At 38.7% G+C, this 24,578-nt stretch overlaps 2 protein-coding genes across 4 annotated transcripts in view; both read left to right on the plus strand.

Moving 5' to 3' along the window:
• AHRR (aryl-hydrocarbon receptor repressor) overlaps nt 1-10,239 on the plus strand; it is a 65,470-nt gene extending 55,231 nt beyond the window's left edge. Inside the window, exons 5-10 of the mRNA XM_008922869.3 lie at nt 545-674; nt 2,121-2,254; nt 3,549-3,748; nt 5,423-5,541; nt 6,456-6,597; nt 9,120-10,239. Of these exons, the coding sequence (XP_008921117.3) occupies nt 545-674; nt 2,121-2,254; nt 3,549-3,748; nt 5,423-5,541; nt 6,456-6,597; nt 9,120-10,239 (1,845 nt within the window). The remainder of the gene's footprint in view (nt 1-544; nt 675-2,120; nt 2,255-3,548; nt 3,749-5,422; nt 5,542-6,455; nt 6,598-9,119) is intronic.
• An 8,864-nt stretch (nt 10,240-19,103) lies between these two features.
• LOC108639190 overlaps nt 19,104-24,578 on the plus strand; it is a 30,135-nt gene continuing 24,660 nt past the window's right edge. For 2 of the 3 annotated variants that reach the window (XM_018070114.1, XM_018070115.1), the window contains exons 1-2: nt 19,104-19,383; nt 20,352-20,420. In XM_018070114.1, the coding sequence (XP_017925603.1) occupies nt 19,309-19,383; nt 20,352-20,420 (144 nt within the window). In that variant the 5' untranslated portion in view covers nt 19,104-19,308. The remainder of the gene's footprint in view (nt 19,384-20,351; nt 20,421-24,578) is intronic. The other variant, XM_029958928.1, reaches the window with a different exon arrangement.

The following is a 24,578-nucleotide window of genomic DNA, read 5'->3' on the forward strand; positions in this document are numbered from 1 at the left end:
TGTGCTCTAGCCCTCTTAAGTGTCTTGGTAGCACTCTCCTGGGCTCATTTCAATATGCTAATATCTTTTTTTTCCTGGGATACCCAAAATTAAGAGAGAACTTTGCCTTTGTTGAACTTCCTGAGGTTCCTGTCCACCCATTTTTACAGTCCATCAAGGAGCTGTTCTGCTCTCCCCAGCTGGAACCCTCTGCAAACCTGCTGAGAGTGCACTCTATCCCATGATTCCTTAGTCAAGACATTAAACAGGGTTTGTCCCAGCATTAATCCCTGGGGGTTGCCACTAGTCATCAGTTGCCAGTTGGATGTTTTCATGGCTCACATTTGCATATGTACAAAAGAGTTAAGAACAGAAAGAATCACCTTAGGATGTGAAGGGAAAAAGCAGACGTTTAAAAATAGGGGCCTCTGAAATAACTTTCCTCACTCAATCTGCTCTGAAAGTATCCTACACAGCCTTTATTTTAAGGAAAGTATCAATCTAAAGATAAGCATCTGCCCCCCTACACTTACTAATTAAGCATTCCTTGTTGTAATCGTTTCAGACTGATGTAATGCACCAAAACATATATGATTACATTCACGTGGATGATCGCCAGGATTTCTGTAGACAACTGCACTGGGCCATGAATCCTCCCCAGATGTTGTCTGGACAGCAACTACCAACAGAAACAGGTGGGATTGTCTATGTTGGTTGGAAACACAGGCACCACTGTAGAGAGATAGAAGTGCATTCCATCTGTGCCCATGCCTACGCTATGTCAAGTCAGATTCTTCACCAGAAAGCTACATAGGGGCATTTATTTATGTCATTGTCTCATAGATGACATTTCTTCGTGATCCTTGGCATTTATAAGGTAGTGTGTGCCATTGAGGCCACTAAGTTGTTTTCTTTATGTTTCTCTGAGTAATTACATATATTCTTCGCACGCAGAATGAACAACATCAGTCTTCATCCTACCAATCTGTTGTTGACACTGATCAGGACATGAGTATTCCTCTCATTAATGCAAAAAAATCCCATGCAAAATGTTTATGAACAGAAACACAGTGGCAGCACCACTTTCTGCCATTTGTTTTCCCATGCAAAATTATGTAGACAGGAGTCTTCTGAAGAACAAGTAAGTTTAGCAATGCACTTTTTCTTTTGAGGCTGTATTTCCCTAGGATGCCAGTTGGATACCCGTGCTCAAGATTTGTTCTACATGAGGCATTAAGCTGAAATCACAACTACAGAACATAAAATCAGGTTGAAATTGTTAACTTTATAAAGAATTATTGATACCAGCAAAATGTATGCATTTCATTTACTGAGGAAGTAATTGAGGAAATAATTTGGGAATCACAGTCACCAGCTGGGTGAGGAGAAACTTGTAAGAAATCCTTCAGCAACTTTTAAGAAGTCTGCAGGAACGCAGTCATGAAACTTGCATTTCTTGTAAAACAGTTTCTATGTTTTAAAAGAGACTTACATATATCTGAGGAACTTGCCAAAATTTTGTAGGAAGCACACAGAAAACAAGCTAAACAACATGCACTAATATTTCAAACTATAACATTTACAAATATTTGGAATTTTTGTTCTAATCTATATCATGGAGAATTTCAGTTCTTGAGTTCATATTTTATTATAAATACTTGTGTCTTTTGAGAAGTATTTCAAAAGCTGAGCACTTACAGTTCAAAAGTGGAAAACGCTTCATTAAAAATCAAGGAGGCAACAGCTGAGCATTAGCTAATCAGCCACTGTCCATTTTTTTGTTTTGTTTTTTCTTGCATTAGCATTTTTCCTTACTTTGTTCCTTTTTCTAATGCATTTTCTGTGATCTCTGATCTCAAAACCAGCAACATCTGCTACCCCACTTCACATCATTAAAAATTACAAAAACTCAGGAAATAAAGTCAAAGTTTCTGGAGAAACTCACCTGAACTCCATTGTAGAGCTTTTATTTTATTTTTGGTAGGACGTGCAGATGTATCTATACATGTTACAATTTAATATTCGCCCGTCCATAAAGCAATTTTTAGCAATTTCTGTAACAGCCTCTTCAATTGGCTACAGAACATTTTCATTATTTCTTAGTGTGATCTGATCTGTGTTGCCTTCACTGTTGGTCCTAGGAGAAGAATATATTCTCAGTAAATTGTTTAAAGCACAAGAGAATGACAGCATGACAACAGATTATTCTTCCTTCTTAACTCGCTGTTTCATCTGTCGAGTTCGCTGCTTGTTGGACAGTACTTCTGGATTCCTTGTAAGTATAATTCCACTCAGATGACTGTAGTCATGACGTACAAGATTTTAATGACTTATATGAAAAATTCTTCAACATAAATATCGAACATAAATACTGTAGAGAGCCATGGTCAGGATACATTTTTCTTTGCTGTGCACTAACAAGAAACACCTGAAGATAATTATTAATATGCGTAAAGAAGATAGGAGAAAAAAAAGGTTGTAATATTTGAAATTGAAAAAATCTAGAAACTTTTATGTTGTAAGTTCTTTTAGACAGTATCTGTCCTCAATTTTTCCTGGGCACAGCACAAGAGTGGCAAATCTGAATTTCAACAATTAACATTAAAGCTCAAAGCATTTGCTTTAAGGAACAGGAAAAATAATGATCCGTTTTCCCCTTTCTAAAAGAGTCCTTTAATAATAAACCCAAGAATAAGAAAGTCTCTCTCATGCTCCTTTCTAGAAATCACTTCTCCGTTTGCTTAGTAAAGACCAATGGTGTTTCTACTTAAGGGAAACTACGGCATGTGCGAAGAAAATGAGAGGATTAGCGTGAGACAGGGAAATACAACTTCTCTCTCAAATGCTCATTGCTGGGAAACTATGGGTCTTAACAGCCATATTAGTTAGTCATTTCTACATCCCTGTTTTAATCTTGTAGCTCTGGAAAATGTCTAAGTCAAAAGGGCAAAAGGGTCATTTATTGGTAGGTAATTTTTTCACTGAGGGGCAGCAGCTTGCTGTTAGCTTAATCTCTGCCTTCTGACTATAAAGATACTTGAGGCAGGGATGGATGTTCCTTTCAAGCTATGTACTTTGTATCTGGCTATCTTGAACTTACCTTTTCTCTTGGCATCTGTCTGCACAGTCCTTGGCTTGTGCCAGTTCAAAGAAAGTATAGAGCAAGAGGAAAAAAACTAAGAAACCATCTCACTGGAGAGAACAGAGTATGGAAAAATAATGGTTCCAGCCTCAGTGAGGTACAGCAGATAAAGGTGTTTGCAGCACTGTACACTGCTCATCTTGGTGAACAGAGGGTAACACAGAACTTCTGCTTTGAGTGCACAGGAGAGAGAGGAAAAATCAACCTTCTTCAAATGTCTCATTTTAGTGTTGATAGAATCTCCGCCCACCATGCCTCTGAAGTGGCATGATTTAAATTATACAAAGACAATGAAATTCCTAGTTTTAATCTCTGATTCAAAACTTGTTTTGGTGTTAAATAACATGGTCCATACTTTGTATTAGCATTTTAAGTGTTTATACACTAAATGCTTAACATATATATTTTTTTTTCTTTTGCATACCAGACAATGCAGTTCCAAGGCAAACTAAAGTTTCTCTTTGGACAAAGGAAAAAGTCCTCATCAGGAACAGTATTGCCACCTCAGCTGTCCTTATTCTGCATAGTGGTACCACTTCTGCTCCCTTCTGTGACAGAGATGAAGATGAAAAGCCTACTTGTGAAAGCAAAACACAAAGCTGATGATGCAACAGCAGCAAACACAAAGTATTTACTAATTAATCTTTTGGCATTTATGAAATTCATGTTTATTAAGCATGTAAAAAGCACAAATTATGTCAAATAACTCTTAAACTCTTTCTTAGAAAAGTGAATAATTTATCTGGATTTAACTATTTAATATAAACCAAAGATAATAGAGTTACTATAATATAATACGATATAATACAATATAATGCAAGAAAATACAATATATTGTAGTTTATACATAATATATGTTAAGTATTTTATTACTATATATAAAGTTTTATATTAAAAAATGAAACATTAGGATATCTTCCTAAGTTACCAATGCAGCAAAGTCATTCCATTAGCTGTAAAAATGGAAAAGAAAATGTTTTTTTTACTGGGAGTTTTCACATTTAAGTATCTTCTGGTAACACAATTATTTGGACTTGAGTATTTTGTTAACAAACAAAGGAAAAGGAAAACTTCAGAAAGCTGACTGTGCATGTGTAGGGGTGTTCACATAGAGGCTAATGAGTTATACTCGGTGTATGCATTTATCTTTCAATAGAAGTTTTATGAACACCTAAGTTTACAATTGCACTAAATGGCTTGGGGGTGATAATTTGGTAGCCATCACAAAAGATTGGGACAGATTGTGTTCAAACTCATTTCCTTCCTAACATTCAGTTTTGTTACTCTTCTATGATTGAATTTTGGTTGATGTTTGGAGCTAGGACTATGTTTTCCCTTATTTGGTTAAATATAATCTTACTGTAATGAGGTCGATTGCTGTGAAGCAAAATGTTCATCAGTATGACCAACAGTGACATAATTTGGCTTTTACTTAGATTATGTTTGCGTATGTGTGGATTCACTATCCAGACGTATAATGTGATTCTAGAACATACATGCTTTTGACAAGAACTTGCTAGAAGGCTGGTATAATGGAATATGAAGGCTTTTGGAGTAGAGTTGGAAAGTCATTTCCACTTGCTAGTTTTTTCAGAGGCCCAGGTGAAATTAACTGATGATCAGAATTCAGCTCCTAGAAGAGAGGTGCTTTACTTAAGTTTTGCTATCTGACTGGACAATGGCCAAGGATTTGACCAGAATGAAGCACTCATTTATCTTCAGTGTTTTCTTTGGTTCAGGCCTGAAGCATGGTAGCCAAGGATGTGGGCAAACTTATGTAGTACTTTTTTTCTGATGGTTTTAACAGAGGGAAACATCTGTAAAGCAGTGTTGCAGACATTGCGCCCTTTTCAAGCCCTAATATGCATTTTCAACTAAAGATTGGAAGAAATCCATTCAAATAATTATAGTGATTATTGCAAATTGAAGTCTTAACTCTTAAATGCATTGCTGGTCACTGTGATGTATGTACCTCAAGTGTACTTTGAATAGGCAGAGGAGAGTATACACAGCATTTGTCTCAAGTCAAGCTGAAATTTATTGTTCCAGACATAGTCATGGGTAGAATATTCCTAAACATAGCTATTCCTCTTAATTGAATACAGAAATCCAGTTACACACTAGTTTGAGCAACTGAATGATGCAGGAAACAGATAATTATTTATTCTTAGTTACTACATACTTAAACTATAAGTCTTTGCTAATGGTCAACAGCTTGAAGATCATATCTTTTAGAGACTGTGATTCTACTGTGTTGTCATCCACTGACAAGGAATTTTCCACCTTTTCTGTCCTCTACAGCTCCAGTTCAAAAGGCAGTTCAGGGCTGTGTGAAGCAACAGAATTGTATGGAAGGAACAGTCACCATGAAGGTACCACTTTCACTAATGCATTACAGATTGCTGAAAACCAAATCAAAGGTGTGTCTGCTAAGTACTTCTGGATGACATCCAGTTTATGGAAAAAGAACCTTGTCTTATTTCTTCTTGCTAGGATTTTCAGGTTTTGGTCCCAGTGCTCCCTTTTTGCTTCTCTCTAACAACTCTTCTTTAAAAAAAAAAAGAAAAAAAAATTGTCCACCTCAAAAGATAATGCTGAATCAGTCTGTGATTTCAGAGTGGGTAGAAAGTTTACAGAGAAATAAACAATCATAGTGAAAAAGAATACTCAATGTATGCTTTCCTGAGAGTGACAGCACTGAATTTAATAACATTGTGTGAAAACCATAATAATTAATAACAATATCTATCCCTCTGACGAAAACTGGATGATATGTTACAAATGCTAGTTTTCCCCAAAGATTAGAAAACAGAGGAAAATTAGAATGCATTGTCTTTAAAACTCATGATTTGTTTGCAGCTTTGACTCATGTTTTTCCAGTGCTGGGCTGTGGAAAAATTATGAGTCTATGCTGTATTTCAGATTTTACAATGGATAAAATTTTGATGGAGAGTCTACCTCACTGGGCAACTTCTTAAGCAGAATTGTACTCCTCTTTCTATGATATCTGCTGGAAATCTTTAATGTCTTTGAAACCATTCCTCTCTTATAGCCCCATTTTTCATGAATTTTCCTGTTGGTGTAGTACTACTACTACTGAGAGGGAAAAATTATAAGGAATGAGTAATACTGAAAAATCCTTGGGTACAGTTTAGGTGCCTCATTAGGCTTTTCACATTTTAGTTTTAAAATGTAATTTGCCTCATTTTGTAACTCTCCTATGCTGATGATTCCAGGGCAGCAAACAAACCTGTGAACATTCACCTGTAGTTTAGGTAAGAAAAAATACTAAATACTGCTTGTATTAAAATAGATTTTCTTTTAAATTGTATAGCAAAGAATAATGGAGAAAATGGCATTTCTCTAGTCAAAGTACAAACAAATGAAGATCACTGGGTCTGGGTTCAAGCTAACACTCAACTTCTGTATCGAAGTGGTTGTTCAGAATATGTCCTTGCCCAACAACAAATGTTAAAGTAAGTATATTTTGCAGTACTGAAAGATAAAATTCAGAAAAATGAATGTATTCTTTATGTATGAAATTTTTAAAAGGACTGTAGTGACCTAAGAGAAGAGCTAAATGAGAAGAATTTAGTTTACTTATGATAAGGAAATCCATTTCTGTCTTGGAACATACAAAATGGCTGTTAATAATATTAAATAATAATAATATTAAACAATATGTATTTTCTGTCTTCAGGGTTTTTTTTCTTCTGCAGTTGAGTGTACGTACATACTAAGACAGAAACAAAATGCTTGATTATTAATATGTTTTAACTGTCTTGCACTAAAATGTATTTTGTGGTTTTGTTTTGCAGCTGAAAACCTAGAGTCCTAGTTTTTATACATATCAATATTTAATTATGTTAAACTTTATTTTTTTCTTTATGGATGACAGTTGAGCTCATGTTCTGTATATGCAACATAATCTAAAGAAGTGTATTCATATTCATTTTATGTTTGTAGATAGATACATCTAGTTGCCTGTAGGCTCAATCATGAACTGTAAACAAATCTCACAGATTTGCATTGAAAGAAGACCTCTCAGCTGAGTTTTACTCTTTTCTCCCAAATAGACTTTTCATCCTTCCCCATGGGATTGTCCGTTCTAGTTCCTGTGGGCATTGTTGAGGTATCTCTTCCAGCTAGTCTGAGGGAGAAGATAAGAGAGTGGACTGAATAAGGGACTGAGAGTTGTACATAGCCACCATCTGACTCAGTGTTTAAAATGTGGCTATCCACAGATTTTTTCCTTTAGAATGCATTGCAGATGGAAGAAATAAATGAAAAATAGAGTAGATAATCCTTGCAGGTAGTGTATATCCCAGGATCCACATGAATAGCAGAGGAGCTCCCACCTGAGGATGGTGGAACACTTCATGTTTATTGGGATGGCACAAACATTACCTTGCCATGTGAGAGAAAGAAGTCCTATTAAGAAGCAGATTAAAAGGCGTTGTTTCTTGTATTCGTGTCTCTACTTCTAAACTGGTTTATTTAGTTACATTTTTGCCCTCTGAGTGGTTAAAATCTTTCCTTTGTGCTTGATAGCTCCCACAGACTGAAGTATTACAGGAGTTGGCCTTGGCTGTTATATTCAGTTCTGTTTTCCTGATAGTCTGTAATAGACTTTGTACTCGCTACTACTTTTTTTTTTTTTTTTTTTGTTAAACTGTGTGCTGTCTTCCTGGAAACATACATTCTTTTGGAGAATTTTCACTAGATACTGTTTCACTGTAAAACTCTTCATTTGGGGGTTTAACTTTTTTTGACTACTGCATTTTGTTCAGTCCTTTGCTTCCCAATTTACTCATTTTCTAAAAAGCTAGCTCTGTAGCAAGCTTGTATCACATCATCTGCATCTCAATCCTGTCAATAATAAAAATAACAATATTTAGAAGAGAACTGAAAATATTTAATACCTCATTTAAAAAAAAAAAAGAGAGAGAAAATATTCTCCTTTCGTGTTGTACATTTATTTCAGCGGGACGTTCTCTCTTTGTAACGACAGGGACTCCCTCTACTGGAAAATCCTATACTTGCACATTGATTCGATGCCCAAGGAAAAAGTTCTTTTGCGAGCTACGAAAAAGCCTTCTAAGCCCCTTACTAGCTCTTCAGGTTTTCATGCTGGGTTTCTTATTCAGATGTCTACTTCCTGTTTGGAGAGGGATAGCGTGGTTTTGTAGCACTGATCCTGCCTGATTGGGAATCAGCACCTTAGTGAATTCAAGACCTGAACCTCTAGATTTGGACCCCATGTTCTGAAAACTGCTGCATCAGGCATGGAAGTGCTCAGGCAACATCCTCTGCCAGACCTCTTCACTAATGTTGAGTACTTCAGCTAGAGATCATGGAAAATTAAGTCACTGGTCATCTTAGAAAACAAAAGACAACATAAATTAAGATACGTAAAACAAACCTCCACCCAATATGAATATCTGTTACTATTCAGACATTTAATTCATGCATTTGATTTCATCTCAGCTAACTCTGCATTCTCAAAATCCCCATGGTTTTCCCTCAAATCACTTGGATCAGAGAGTTCTTATGAGTCCAAATAGTTCTCTGTTAACAAAATACATCTCATTTAAGATACTAATTCTATTTTATCTCTAGAATTTTCTACACACAAATATTATTTAGATAAATTTTAAGGGAAGAACAGAAGTGTAAGGTAATTATCATACGCCACTACAGTATTTAAGGTCTTTGTGAACTGTGCATCTGAAATGGAAGAAAGAATGCGTGACAGAATTTAAATGAAACAGTGCCACAGAAAGGTAGTTGTGCACACACACTGATGCCCAGATTCAGGGACATTCTTTTTTTACTCTGGAGCAAATGCAAAGGTTATATGGACAAGAGTGTGCAAGTCCCATATGGAGGACAAAATACTGCTTGTCACATACGTTAAGCCACTCTGTTTGTATCCCAGAAAACAACAGTTTTGAAACCTCTGACTGACTGGATTTTTTTTTTCTACTGTTATTGAAAGGGAAGAAGACGAACAACTGAAGATATTAAGTGGTTTTGCCAGTTTGAAAGGAAACCTGGAGGGTCTTTCCCGTAACAGTGCCATTGAAACTCTGGGCCAGTGGAAGCATCTTAACTGGACAGCAGTAAAAAATGAACAAGATAATGTAAAAGTGAAGTTTGAACCTCATACTAACGGTGAGTGTTTTATGCAAGAGGAACCTCTCAGTTCTAACACTTCAGTTTTAGGCATTCAAAACAACTGCACCACAAACAGCAGCTGGAATTTAAGAAACTCTAGCTCTTGTTCTATGAACCAGCGAATGAACACGTGTTCAAACAGGAGAGCTGGATCATTCTACAACAGAGACCAAAATTTCTTAAATTTGGCATCAACTTGTCCTTCCCACTGGGGAAGTGTAGAAAACAGCCCATCTTACTCGGGTGTCCAGCAGCGCTGTGCAGAGAACTATGTGACAGACCATCTGAAACTGCAGAGACCATTAATATCCTCAGAGTCTCTCTATGACACAGCAGTTCCCTTGGAGATGCCTATCAAAATGGAATATGATTCTGATTCTGAAAACATTGCTGATAACTACCTGATGTCGCAAAACCGAGCGTGGCTGGATGAGAATGGCTCGGTGAGAAAGCAGGCATATAGCTACCCCAGTAGAGTGCACCTCAAAATGGAACCGGACCTCTGTGAGCCAGCCTTGCCTTGTCAGAAGCCAAGGCACTGCCTTTACACGCCACACAATTGGCAATGCATCGTAGCAAATCATCCAAACAACCTAAACTTGAACAGATCTTGCAAGGGTTCACGTAACAAGGAGGTGGCCCCATTTTGCCCTCAGAACTCCTCCATGTGTCTGGAAAGCATGCCCGACTTGCCACACGCAGCTTGCTATGGCCATTTCTACAGCCCCAGCCCAGGGGAGGAGAAAGAGCAGAATAATGAGGTGTTCAAAATGCCGTGTGAATTTAAAAACCCTTGCTTGGTTCAAGCAATCAAGCGTGAGCCCCTGGATTCTCCACCGTTGTCTAACAGTGGACAGAACAGAGTACATGTGAGCTTCCCTGAAAATACATTAGCAGGTCCTGTGCCTCATAAAACCACTGAATGTACATTTTTGCAATAGATTTTATAACATTTGAAATATTTATAATGTTAAAAGCAAGAAGTTGTAGATTCTCTTCCAGTTGGGTTAAGAGTTACTAAAATTAAAAGCCAGTGGAAAGATTTTGAAAGTGTGTGTGCACATGTGTGTGAGAAAAACAGACACAGACACACACATCCTACCCCTGCTACCACCCTTCTCTTAGTGATCTTTGGAAAGAGAAAAGAAAGACAAAACCTCAGGCAGAGAAAAATAATCATTACTTGCTGCACAGATATATCTGATAATTTGTCTTTATCATCTTTCCTCTCTTGTGTACAGTGCATTACGAAGGTCTAGAAATTTCTGTTTTCTGCTTTTGTCCTGTTTGTTTTTCTCAAGCTGATGTGATGCCTCTGTGCAAATCAAAGATGTTTATGGTCTTCAGTGTGGCCAGTTTAGCTTAGGAGCTTTTGCTTTTTAATGTTTTTTTCTACTCTAATAAGAAAGATCAGCTACTCCTTCATCTCAACACTGAATTGATGGCAAGGGCTTTCCAACAAAGGACCGTATTAAAAAAACTGACTTTCATAAAATGCATTAGAAATTATTTCTTTTCAAACTGTAGTTATTACTGAGTTTTCTTGATAATATTAATGTTTTAGAATCCATATTTTTCTATTTTAAAGTAATCTGACTTTCACGTTGCTATCTGAAAAACTGAACAACGGGATGTAATCCACTTCTTTAAATAAGTTACAAAATGTTGTTACATGTACTTGAGAACAAAGTATTTCTCCAACTGTTTCCCTTGTTTTTACTTGTAAAATTAACAAAGGAAATGCACTTTTTTATTTGATAGTATCTATTCGACTGGTAGCAATTTTTTAGACATCATCTACATCAAAACTGAATCCCATACTAAGATTATTTTCAAAAGCATCCTAGTTTCAATCCCAAAAGAAAATCTTAATCTCACTGAGGGCTAACTGGTGGATGTATACCTTTCAAAAGCACTTTGGTGCACTTTAGTGCTGTTGAAAACAGAGCGTATACTTTTCTTTGAACCCATGTAGTAATGTATTTCCAAAACAAAAAAAACAAATCTACAGCTTATATTTTGGGGTTTGTTGTTGTTGTTGTTTGACTCCTGCACTAACTTTTGTTTTAAAATTGCACTATTTCAACTTTATATCAACTTCACCTGTATAAAGACTACATCATTTAATAAATGCTTAGATGTATATGTGCTTTTTGAAAGAAGCCCTATAATGAATGTTTTCTTTTTCAAAGTGTTATAAATAACTATAATGTCTTCAATTCTATATCTATTAGTCACTAAGGGTGTGGCCAGAAGAGTGGCATAAAATTCTCCAAAATGCTATAAATATGTGGTATAAGTAGTCTTCAGGTAGTGCGATGGTTCTGCACCCAGGAGGCTGCTCTTCCCCAAGACTATCTGTCTTTTCTGATAGAAATTACTGCCTGTACTTTAGAGTTGGCATATATAAAGATACATATTCTCTGCATGTAAGCTAAGTGCTTATGAACAGTTTGATCAGAAATGCTGCACTTTGCACTGAAGTGGAACTCCCTGATGACTGTCCTGCACAAGGCAGTATTCCTAGCAGAAAGCAAGACTGGACAGTAAAGAGGGCAACAACATCTTATTGTAGCTCAAGTTAAACCTGTCATAGTCCAGCTGGCCATATCCAAGCCATGAGAATATTAGCTTTTTTGTGTTGGAGGTAAATCAGTTCCCTGTTGGCTATGTGCTGCCTCTTATTTGAGACAGTCTTGATCCTTGCCTTAGTACTCCCACCAGTGGGTGCAATGTATCATCAGAACCCATTCTGAAGCTGGACTGCAGTGGTGGAATTTACACCACTCCACTGCATCACTGTTCACATCACAGAAATCCAAGCCAAATTGCAAAAGTACCTGTGGGGTAGAAAACTGGTTACTAATGAAGAGTGAGACTGCCATGAATCAGCGTTGCTGCACAACCTCTGCCTCATTGATTCACTATCTACGTAATTATGACCATCTGTTCTTTTAGACTCTCAGAGTTGCTCTCATAGTCCTTTGCTTGGCATGTAGCAGTGGCACTGCTTATGTCCTGGTGCCAGACACTCTGCTGTGGTCTCATAGCTGCTGGTAGGGTTGTGCCATGAACCACGTAATATTCCCCAGTCCAGCTCCTTATGCAGCTGTCTGGCAGAAATGAGATAATGGGGAGACAGGGTAGTGTGGGAATAGATGACTGGGGGCAAGTGGAGGACACTTCTGCATGACCGCTGAAAAGCTGCTTATTTAATTCCACATGTGGAATCACTGTCACACCCTCCTGAATGAGACTACCTGGGCTTTGTTTCACACTACCTTGAACCTTCTCTCGTCATTTGCATTGATGAAACATGACTGTAGAACACTATTACCTTCATCTGGACATGCTGGCACCATTTTGCATGATGGGAGTGGTCACACCAGGTGCAATTCTGTAGAGGACTGTGCCACTGAATTACTTGTCTCTGCTTAGAAATATTCCCCGGCGTGATGACAGTGGGAGAAATATACCAGCCAGATTTCTCTCTTCAGTGCAGAAGCAATTTATATTAACAACAAACATTCTCTAAAATTCTCCCTGTTACAGAATAAATGCTTTTTGGTGACATAACTCTGTCTACTCTAGGGCATTAGTGGCTTATTTCAGTTAGAATTATTTTTCTCGTATTTCCAACAAGCCTAGATACATTTTACACATCTTGATTGATATTACAGAGGTAGATGAAGCTTCTGCATGTGAGGCAATCTAATCTGATACAAAAGATGTAATGGCCCTTTAGAAGGAAGGATGAATGTGTGACTCAAAAGTGAGATATCACATTCTGACTCCCCGCTGTGTAAATGCAGTTGGGTTTGTTTCCTTATAATTCCATAAAGTCAGGTTTGTTTCCTTATAATTCCGTAAAGTCTGAACCCAAGAAAAACTCAGTTATCCTGCACATCGCATTTGTATTTAGCCCACTTAATTTGTGGCAGTTTTTATTTCAGGTCTCACATGAAAAAAAAAGTGGTATCAGTGGAGTTCTTCCTAGTCTAAGTTATCACACATGCACTGCTGCAATTTCCCAAGAACTGGGCTTATCAAGAAATCAGCAGTTTATCCACTTTTTGGACAATTGTTAACCACTGTTGATAGCAAACAAAGATCAGTTCTTTCTAAGTTCTTGGGAAGAACAGAGGAAATTACCACATAAAAAGGATCTCTTCCTATTTGTGTTTAAGGCACAGATGTTATTCCTTCATCCTCTCCCCATGACATCTGCCCTGGATTGAGTCTTGACTGAAATCTCACATGGCATTGTACCTCGTACCCTGTTAAATTGCCACTGATTTAATCTTATAAAACCTTTTTGTATGCAGACATTAATGACCCCCTGACACTGACCAGTAAATAGCATGGAAGACACAGCAGTTCTTTAAAATGGTTACATTTTCTTAGAGGTTGTTGTTGCTTTGGTATTAGTTTAAAAACTAGCACTGAGAAGTGGTGTTTCAGATGTTTTCGATCATTTGTATTTAGATTATATTCTTAATGAACTGGTGTTTTATCTCTCAAGCACAGCCCTAAGGTCTCTTTCAGGAGCCTCCCAATATATTTATTGTAGCAACAATAAAAAAATATTCTTGTAGAAGAAATACCTAGTCAAACGGTTACCTAATAGGGACTTGGAGCATTCAGGCTGAAAGAAATGCCTGACAGATAATAGAATTCAAACTTCTTCAGCTGTAAATCCTCCAGAGAGTGAGACAGAATGAATTCTCTGATCTTTGGGGGGATATTTTTGGGTGTGGAAGAAAACCAGTTCTAAAAGCTGGGAGAAGGTGTTTCACCCTGAGATGTTACTTGGTCCACAGGTAGCAGAGACTATTATCAGTGCTACAGCTGCTGATCAAGGTCTTGACTTTACTGAGAATGTGGCCTGATTTCAGCTGCCAGCTGCTGAGCATCATAAAAATACTAGTCCAACACCATTGAAAGCCACTATTTTTACTGAAAAACAACATGATTTGACATACAGGTAAAGAAAAAAGAGTGAATTTTCTTGCAGTTACACCAGTGACTGAAACTGTGGCAGACCTCCACTGTAGATAACACAATAAGTAATTTATATTCACTTTAGAGTCTTTGGACACCTAAGTAAGCTTTGTTTCAAAAAATCTGACTGAGAGCAGCACTGTGCAAGTGGTAAACTTGTTTCAGTTGTCCTCAGCTTGGAGATTTAACTTGGGAAATGAAAGATTAAGGGACTGTACCTAAATTCTCTGTAGGAAAGACTTAACTTCCTACTCCTTGATTGTAGCATGGTAATGCAAAGTACATCTCTATGATTTAACCACACTTTACTAGAACACAGTGATGTATTCTTAAAATTATTAGAACTGAGTCTGCTCTGGATGATATAGGGAAGTCTGACATTTGAGCATTAGCAAGTTCAGTAAGACTTTAGGTGCTCATCCTTTGATATAGTATTGAGATCGACAGGGCATGTGCAATTCTTCCAGAAATTCCTAGTGCTTAAAATGCTTGAGAGGCAACAAGCCTGAGGCAAGGAATATGTGGGATAAGATCAGCTTCTGCTGCTCTTTACCTTGAAGCCATATTGGAATTTAAATAGGACAGCCTCACCCACAGCAGTTTTTTCAGAGAAGCCATTATTGTGTCAGAACAAGTTGTGACATTTTAATTGAAATAGTTAAAAGACACCATTTCCCCTACCTATGGATACATATATTGCCTTAAGCAGTGGTAAAAAATGTTAACATAATAATTTTCTTTCATTAGAGTGTCATGTAACTAGAAAAACAAACTCAGAATGACAGGGGTATAGAACCATTGTTCTATTTTTCTTTCCTTCTCTTTCTACTCTTTTCCTCTCTTTCTCTCTACTCTCTTAGTGTAAACATTAAAAATTGAAATACCTTTCTGATCATACTGAGACAAAATCCCTACACCTAAACTAGATTTTAGAAAATTTCTCATAAGAACAGCATATTCTCTACCTGGAGTTTCTTTTCCTCTTTTAAATCTTGCAAAGTCCTGTGTGAAATCATGTGTCACAATTGAAGCAGGCGTTTGTAACACATAGTGAGCAAGAGATAGTGCTGGTGGCCATGCTCAGGATTTAGTCACAAGGCTTTTATCTATCTGAAGGAGATTCATACAAAAGGGCTGCACCCGATAGCTTATGTCCATAGACACTACCACCCTGCCAAATACACCTTTGTCATGTTTCAATGACATGTGGCTTATGTTTTTGTCATAAGGAATATATTTCCCTATAATGCTATCAGAAACACCTCTGAAGAAAGTCATAAGCGACAGGCTGGAAAATACACTAAACCCACAAAATACCTTTTTTTTAAAAAAAACCAAACATGTGGAGCACTTGCTTGTGCTTAGGTAAAAACTTTCTTTGAGTGGATGTTTGAAGGGAAAGTCAAAAAATAATTAAGAGCAATTTTGGGGAGAGAAAAGATCACCATGATTGCTATATATTGTCATCAAGGTGTAATTATTCTGTGACCTCAGCATTAATTCTTCACACAAGGTTAAAAACTCTGTTATCTGAAATCATGTCCTTATTTTTTTTCTGTAGAACTGATTTTGTAACTGTTATAATTTTCAGGCTAAAAACAATTTTTTTAAAAAAAGGATTGAGGCAATTCAATGTTAAGTTGCATTTCTCAATCAGACTGAAAACATCATTCTAGGAGACATGAAGCACTTCTGTTCTTTTCCTGGGGTTAGTCTTCCAAACTCTGGCAAATCCAATGTGTGCATTAACTCTCTTGCTGCTGGTAATTGCGAAGCTGATGCTCCAACTGTGCAGTCTGAAGTTTTTCAGGATTTCCTTCATGCAACAGGGCTCCAGAGACAGCTCCAGTTTCACATTTTTACTGGTAGAATTATGGTATTCCAGTGACTAATACGAAGATGTGATAGAAGGCAAGAGAAAGAACATCAGCTGCTTAGCTAGTTTTAGTGATTGTATTTAACTAATTAAAAGGCTATGTTAAAAAAAGTCAGGTGAAGTTCTGGTGTAGAGCTCGTCATTTTGCACCACGGGAGAGTGTCAACTCTCCCTTCTGAATCTTTTTCTTCTTTCTTTCTTTTTTTTTTTTTTTAACTTTTGGACCATATGTATCCTTCCTTTGTTCATTTAAGATGTGAAATAAGGAAAGGCAAGCATCAACTGCTGTGTGTAAACAAAATTTTTTTGTTTTTTTTTTTTTGATTTTGCCTATCTAAGAATGAACTTCAAAGAGGCAAAAGTTATCTCAATTCTCAGTAACAGTATTCAGTTTTGTTTCTACTCTTATCTTATAGAAGATTCTTCCTCTATATGGTCAACAAACTTCCCTCTTCTTAAAGGGTCCTTCCTTACAACTCTTCCCTCCTGAACTCCTTCTTAACAAAACCAAAGAACACTTTTTTGCTTAAAGGCAGTTCCTTTTACTTCCTCTATCTTTTCCACCTTTTTAATTATATAGGATGGTACATTTTGGTCTCCACCCTTTCTGTTTTCTGTGTCTGTAGCTTTATTTCCACTTTAGGCATACTTCAAAAGTTTTGCCAAAAGAACAATGTTAAGCACAAGTGCAATCCCCTATTTCTCCCTGCCCTCATTGTTAAGACAGAGGTACTCACTAACTATAGTTGTACTCCTAAAGCACAAAAAGGTCACTTTGCTGGTGAAACTTTCTTCAGGAGGCTGTACTGTCAAGAAACTCTGACCTACCACCAACAGTTTAGTTCTGCAAGTATATATATATATGCAGCTAAATCCTTTTTTCTTTAGACATGGTATCTCTTCCAAAAAATCAAGGAACCTCTTTCCTCCTTTTTGCTTCTCTCATTTTTTTTTCTACACGTGTATTCTTTCACTGTGCAATTGCACTTCTAATTTGTAATTTTTTTTTAATAAAGAAAGGCATGGAAGCATTACATGACATGTACAATGCAGTGTTTTCAATTAGTCCATTTTAGATTTTGCTATTAGAACCACAAATAGTGATCAAGCATTTTAATGTGACTCCATGTAAAAGACTCTGACTGCTACAGAAATGCCCGTGGAAAATATGAGTACCAATAATATCATCACTAAGCGGTATAATCTGCCATCAAACTTCATTAATAATACTGTATTAGAAGTGTCATTCCTGCTTCTCCTGAAGGAATACAGTGGAGAACAAGACTAATTCTGAGCAACCTGGTCTAGTGGAAGGTGTCCCTGTCCACAGCAAAGGGGTTGGAACTGGATAATCTTTAAAATGCCTTCCAGCCCAAACCATTCTATGGTTCAATGATTAACAAACATGTGTATGGAGTTCTACCAACAGTTTTGGCTTATCTGGCATTCCATGATTCCCCCAAATCTTTTTTTGGGGGAGAGTGTATTTCTGGAAGGAACACCACGACCACCCCAGCACTACTGGTAAATGTGCTAGATGAGGCAGGTGATGCCTGCTTTGGGGGACACAACTGGGGCGTGCACATTACCCACTTGGAGAGGTGAAGCATTCTGGCAGCCCAGTGGCAGGGCAGGCACAGCCTCCCCCAGCCCAAGGGAAGCCAACCCAGGGAATCCTGTGGGATCGCCTTGAGTAACCTGTAACCCAATGACCACCACTAGCTGTGCTGCTTCGTGTATGAGTATCATGGGTGTCATGGTGTATCACTAACATACCTATAAAATATATTTATGGCTAAATAAAACCAGGCAGTGAGCTGTGGATCTGATGTTTTGGCATGTTGTTTGAACCTGGAGCACTTTTCTGTTGTGTTTTGTACTGTCTCCTCAGCCTGCTTTTAGAAGGAACTTTCAAGCATACTTCTTAAATTATATTTTATGTTTATTACCAGCCAGAAGTGTAAAGCTGAGACATTTTAAAATAAAATATTTGCATTTAAATTAAAGCCGCTGCCGTGTGTGTTTCCTGCCCCTTCCCCACACCGGGCCCAGAAACCTTCCCCCACTGGGCCCAGTACTCCCCCACCCTGGGACTGGTGCCAGCTCCCAGTCTCAGCTGGTTCCCAATATCCCCTCTGGACTGGTTCCAGCACCTGCCCACCCTGAGCCCCTCCCAGTATCTGCTCTGGATTGGTCCCAGTACCTGCTCCCCAGCCTGAACTGGACTCAGTATCCACCTGACACTGGTGCCAGCATTCACCCTGGCCTGACCTGGTCCCGGTATCCACCCTGAACTGGTCCCAGTACTCACTCTTTGCCTGAACTGGTCCCAATATCCAGCCTAGACTCGTCCTGGCACTCACTCTGGGCTGAAAAGGTCCCAGTATCCCCCCCCAGCATCCTCCCCTTGAACTCCTCCCAGCTTCCCTCCTGAACTGGTCCCAGTACCCATGCTAAGCTGCTCCCAGCACTCACTCTGTCCTAAGCTGGTCCCAATATCAATCCTAAACTGGTCCCAGCGCCCACCCTGGCCTGAACTGGTCCCAATATCAATCCTAAACTGGTCCCAGCGCCCACCCTGGCCTGAACTGGTCCCAGTATCCATCCTGAACTGGTCCCAGTATCCATCCTGAACTGGTCCCGGTATCCATCCTAAACTGGTACCAGTACCCACTCAGACCTAAACTGGTCCCAGCATCCACCCTGGCTTGGCCCCAGCCTCCATCGATGCCTGAGCTGGCCCCAGAATCCTCTCTCAGCCCGTTATGGCGCTGCCCGCCCCCGGCCCGCCAGGGGGCTCCTGGGGCGGACAGACGGACACACAGACGGAGGGCAGACGTGCGCGCTGGCTCCCCATTGGCTGAGGCGCTCGCACCGCCGCCAATGGCCGCTCTCCTGGGACGCGGCGTGGCGGAAGTGACGGAAGCGGGCGCGAGCCGCCGGAAAGCGGTCCCGGCGGCGAGAGATGTGGTTTGGTCCTGAAATACAAGGATAACGCCTAAATGGTCGAATAATAACCCAGTTCATCCGCCCGACGCGCGTCCCCCGCCCCCAACTGATCACTGGCAAGCGCCGTGCGAACAAGAATTGGATTTGTTGTTGGTTTGTTAGTTCCCCGCTCCGGCTGTGCAGGATGAGCGCCGTGGCTGAGGAGGTTAAGGCAGAAGACGGCAAAGCGAAATTTGAAAGAAAAGTGTTTTATTGCGAAGTGAGTGCGTTTGTTTGGTGGCTTTTGAGGGCGGGTGCTCGAGTGCGGGCATTGCGAGGTGTGCGGGTACCGGAGACTGCGCTCTCCGACGTGACCCAGGTGTGGTGTGGGAGACCTGTGAGTGAGGGGAGCTGTAATGTGAGAGGAGAATAATGTGGTCGGTCTCTAGGAGAGCTGCTTGCCTCAGGGTTCGGTGAATTCAGGCTGTTCTTGAGCCGTCAGGGGTGCGTTGTGATGGTTCTTAATTGTAGCCTTTCCAGTCTCTGGTCAGTGTTTCTCATAGGTGGCTGCAGGGGCCCGTTTGTCTTTAAAGGCTGCGACGTGCTAAATTCGTCTATGTCCTATTATTGTTCTAGCACTGAATATTTTTCTGGCGCGTTCAAGTTCTGCAACAGTATGTCAAGAGAGTAGACAATATTAGCATGCATTAGTCTTTCCTTTTTTTTAAAGCTAAAGATAATAGGAAATATTTGTACATCTGTAATGTTTTCCATTAATTATTGCAATGGTGTGTGTCTGTGGATCTTAATGAAATGCAGATATCTTCCTCCATTGTTCCTCTAATTGCTTTGATGTAACAGTGAACGGAGCTGCAGTTTTTCTAGGGCATAATTTTGCCTCTGTTCCTTTCTAGTCACTATATGATCATCCCTTTTTGCTGGCTTTCTACCCTGAAGAAGTTTAGAAAACTAAGAGTGGTAGGAGAGAAGGGGGAAGCTCTTAAAAACTTCTTACCACCTGATTTACTTAAACATGTATTTAAGCATCATTTGAACAGGTTTGGGTACTATTTCTGGTCATTTTAGTGGTATGCTACTCTTTTAAATGTCATGCAAAGTGTACTGTTAAGCCAGAGAAGACCTTGAGAATTACACGGTAGGAATGGGTGCATTTCGAGTTCTTATTTGACACCAGCTACAGAATATCTGTAGCATAACTGACGATGTGCTTTCATTTATCTCTTTTAGGTTTGTAAAGTTTCTTGTGTGAGTTCTATAAGTCTTCAGTCACACTATCGTGGTGCAAAGCACAGAAAGGTAAACTTTTTCCATATTAGATGTATATGCAAATTTAATCATAAATCTGGGACTCAGTTCTTGATTTCACACGGCTTCAAGTGCTTATTTAACTTATTGATAGATCTGTAACAGTAATTTGCTTGAAATATCCCAAGAAAAAGATGAGGAGGTGGAACTCTCACAACTGTACCTTGTACAGTATGTAACTTGAAACATCACCCATACCTCAAGGTAAATGTATGCTAATTGTGAAATTAACATTTGAATTACATAGGGAGCCACAAATGGTGAAAGAATGTAACGTTCTCATTTTGGATACAGTTGGTAAAGGGACTGTTCTGTTTTGCCAGTCTACATAGCTCACCTGTACTGTGAACAAAACTGGAAACTGGCTTACTTATTGCTTTGATATTAACATCAGTTCTGATTTCCTGGAGGGGTTACATAGATTCAACTAACAAGTCTGACAGTTCTGGGTTTTTTTGAAGCATCTCAATAACAGCTCCCTGGTTTAAGCACAAAACAAGTAAAGGCATTAAATTATTAGACAACGTTCTGAGAGGATTTATTTAGAGATGAGGCTTTTACAAATGTTGTTTGGCTGAACCTTTGTTGATTGGCTGATGATTGTCTTCTATTTAAAATTCCACCACATTCTCAGTCTATAAAGGTGAGAGGTAGTTGTCCGTACTCCGATCTCAGCAGATTGTTTGTATTGTAGTGCCTGCTCTGCATTTTCTTAATGACACATTGTTCTTCCTGGACCATTAAAGACTAACTGCAATACTACCTTTCTCAAGTGTTTGTAGGCCCCTTTTTTTTGTTGAAGATGAGGGGCATCTCCCCACCTCTTTGCTTTCAAGACAGATTAATAATATTTTGTTGTCTGTTGATTCTTATTTGAGTCAGTGGCTCCGCTTTCTCAAAATGCTTTGTTCCTCCCAGGATTGAGACTTCTTGTTCCCTTGTAGAATTTTCATGTCCTGCCAACCGTCCCTACTGATGCAAGGAATTCCTTTGGTTTTGTGGTTGTTTCTTTTTTTTTTCCTTAGCTAACTTTCATAGCAATCCAATTATTGCTGTTTTTCCCTTTTAAAGTAGAAAAAGTAGTGGTTGTTTTCTTAGAAAATCTGCACATAGTTTTCCTTCTGTTTCACTTTTGGAAATCGGTGTGTGCTAGGCAACATCTGTCAAACTTTCTTGTGTCAAGGAAGGCCTGCAAACCGATAGGGAACAAGAACTGGGCAGGTTGAAAAACTGGGTGCGTGTTAGATGATAAATGTTAGTCCTGGTGTGTGGAATCCTGTAAGTCATGTGGCTGCTGCAAGATTGCCTCATCATTCTTTTCAGTTATCTTACTTTAAACTATTAAATCTATTGGATGTTTTGGTGGGGAAAGATCAGAACTCATAGAGTTCTTTCAAGTTTTTGTGTCACTAGGTTTGAAGTAACCATAAAAGCCCTGAGCTTACATTCCTTTTTGATACAGTGTAGGTGTTGATAGTGAAGAGCTCTTAGTTTGTTCCTGGCTAGAGGCATTCCTCTTCAAACTAATACCAAGGATGTCCTATGACAATGTGCTGGTTTAAAAGTTAACCAGCAGGGGGAATGAACCCAACTCAAAGGAGAGATTATAAGTCAGAATAACAATTTATTAAAATAATACAGTAAGTACAATAATACAAACAAACAATTGGTCTCAACCCACAAAAACCCAAATGTATAACCCAGTACCCTGGGGCCTGAACAAAGTGGTGTTCCTTGGGCCCTGCTTGAGTCCAAAGTAAAGGGAGAGGGGAAGAACCTGCTGGTGGGAGAGCTGCTGCAGTCTGGCCAAAGTGGTGATCGCAGTCCAGTGGTGGTCTAAGTCTGGTTGAGAGCGATGAGATGCAGCCGTCCTCTGGATCCCACGAGTGGGTTCCAAAAATGTTCCAAAACTCCAAGATTATATATCCTCCAGTTCAGGCAGGAATGTTCAGTGCTCCCCTCAGGGCGGGGAGTTTCACAAAGGGTGTGAGGACAGAAACATCCTTCTATCTCACAGGCCTCTTAACACCTAGTTTATAGCCTGAGGAGTCAGGCTCTATGGGCAGAGGGTGCGAATAGTCTATTGACAACAATAGTCTAGTTTCTGGGAAATGACATGGAAGGCTATAGAATACAGTTTTGGGTTACACCCACCATGATGAACTGATCTCAGCTGTCCTAACTAGGACAGACAACAAAATGAAGAAAAGATAATAGTTCTTTACCTAAATCACAATACTGGCCTGGCCAACCCCCCAGCCATTTTTTATAACTTTAGTCAAATTACTTTTTTCCTATCAGTTACCTATTTGTTTTTAAAATAGCATTGTTAAAGGTGCTTTGTGCTTGCCCTCCACCAGAAGGTGTTACAAAAATACAGGTAAAAGGACTCCATCAAAAGGACAGTCACTGGGAAAATGTCAAGAAACAAATGTAAACGCGTGCTACATTGTGAAATTATTTTCATTTCATTGACCTACATTTCCATAGCTATTCAAAGTAAAATGTGTTATTTTGAGTAGCTGTGGTAGTAAAGGTTGGCTGTCTGACACATTTGTAGTAATACTTCTGTTGACTTTGTGTACATGGCTATTCTATCTCTCTTTTCTTTTTTTTTTTTGACTTTGAATAGGTACCTAAGTTATTTCTGCATACCTTTTTTTCATCTCTATATGCTGATCATTTTTTCTCCTGAGTATCAGTACCACTGACTCCTAAGCATTAACATCAGAATGCATCATTTCTTTAGAGGAGGTCACTTTGCAAACGTCTAAGAATACTTCTTAGGTAAATTGTACTGAATGCATTGCTTCCATAAAACTAGGCAGAATTGTAATAGTGACCTATGTATAAGGAAATAATTAAGTCAAATTCTTAATTCTATTGAGGAAGTCTGATTGCAGTGTGCTGTACTCCTTGGACTCCAGAAAGATTGCTTTGGATGAGTTGGAGATTGTTTGGAAGTTTTTCCTGTACTGACTCAGTCTGGCTGTTTAAACTGACAGTGCCTAAATAATTTACTGCTGGAGGGCAAAACGTAAATATACCTCCCTCTTCCTGGTTGCTTAGGCAGACTACTGAGATTTTTTTATTTGGATAGAAGTTTTATCCAGAAGATTTTGTTACTTCCCCAACTAAAAGAGAATAAGCCTATACCTAAAGCCTCATCAAATTCCTCTATGTTGGAGGCAAATAATTTTGTGTGTTAATCCGAGTGGACATTCTTACAAGAAAGTGAGTCCTGAGTTGTTTCATTTGTATTTGCGTTTGTATATTTACAGACTCAGTGCTTTGTAACTCTTTGGGTTGATGTGTGATTCATTTCAAGGGGTAGAAATAGGCTGGGTGACATACTGCAAATAGAAGTAATTTAAAAATATATCAAGCAAATCACTAGTCAGCACAATTACTTTCTTTGAATGCTTAATTTACAGAATATTAGCTAAGATTTTAATTCTACATAGTGTACCTCTTTAGAGTTCATTTAGTTTCTGTCCCTGAGAGTTGATTCTTTGTTGTGCCAAGAATTTGTATTCCTCACTGACTTCAGTGTTCATGACTGTGATGGTTACCATATCCTTCAACTGGAACTTGAGTAATAAGAATACACATCTAATTTTTTTCTATTGCTGATAGTTCATGAGGCCAAACCCGTGTAAAAAGTGCTGCTGGACAAAAGATTGAGGGGCTGAGGTGATCACAGTACAAGGCTGTGTGTATTTTGTGCACTGAGTGCCCTGTGACCTCTGTATAGTTGCATAATGGTGGGTTTTATGGTTTTGTTGCTGAGCAGGTATTGATGGGACAGGGAGTTGTGGAAAGTGACTTAGCCAAAATATCATTCATACACGTGTGTATAATTCTTGGCTCTGGAAACTGGAATTGGCTTGTATTATATACTTTGAAAAACAGTTGAATTTTACTTCTAGGCATTATAGTAAAATATTTAGAAAACAACTAAACTTACAAATGCTTTTCATTGAACCAAGCCTGTGAGAGTAATGGGGGATATACTGCATGATAGGTGAGATTGGTTGGCCTTTTTTTTTTTTTTGGACAGCTGAGTAAAAGTCTAGGCCTTTTGAGAGAACAGTCCCCAACTAAGATATACCTGCATATACCTGAGATATGGTGGTATGTGATATATTT

Source organism: Manacus vitellinus, unplaced genomic scaffold, assembly GCF_001715985.3.
Source record: "Manacus vitellinus isolate BGI_N305 unplaced genomic scaffold, ASM171598v3 scaffold_17_pilon, whole genome shotgun sequence".
Taxonomy (NCBI): Eukaryota; Metazoa; Chordata; class Aves; order Passeriformes; family Pipridae; genus Manacus; species Manacus vitellinus.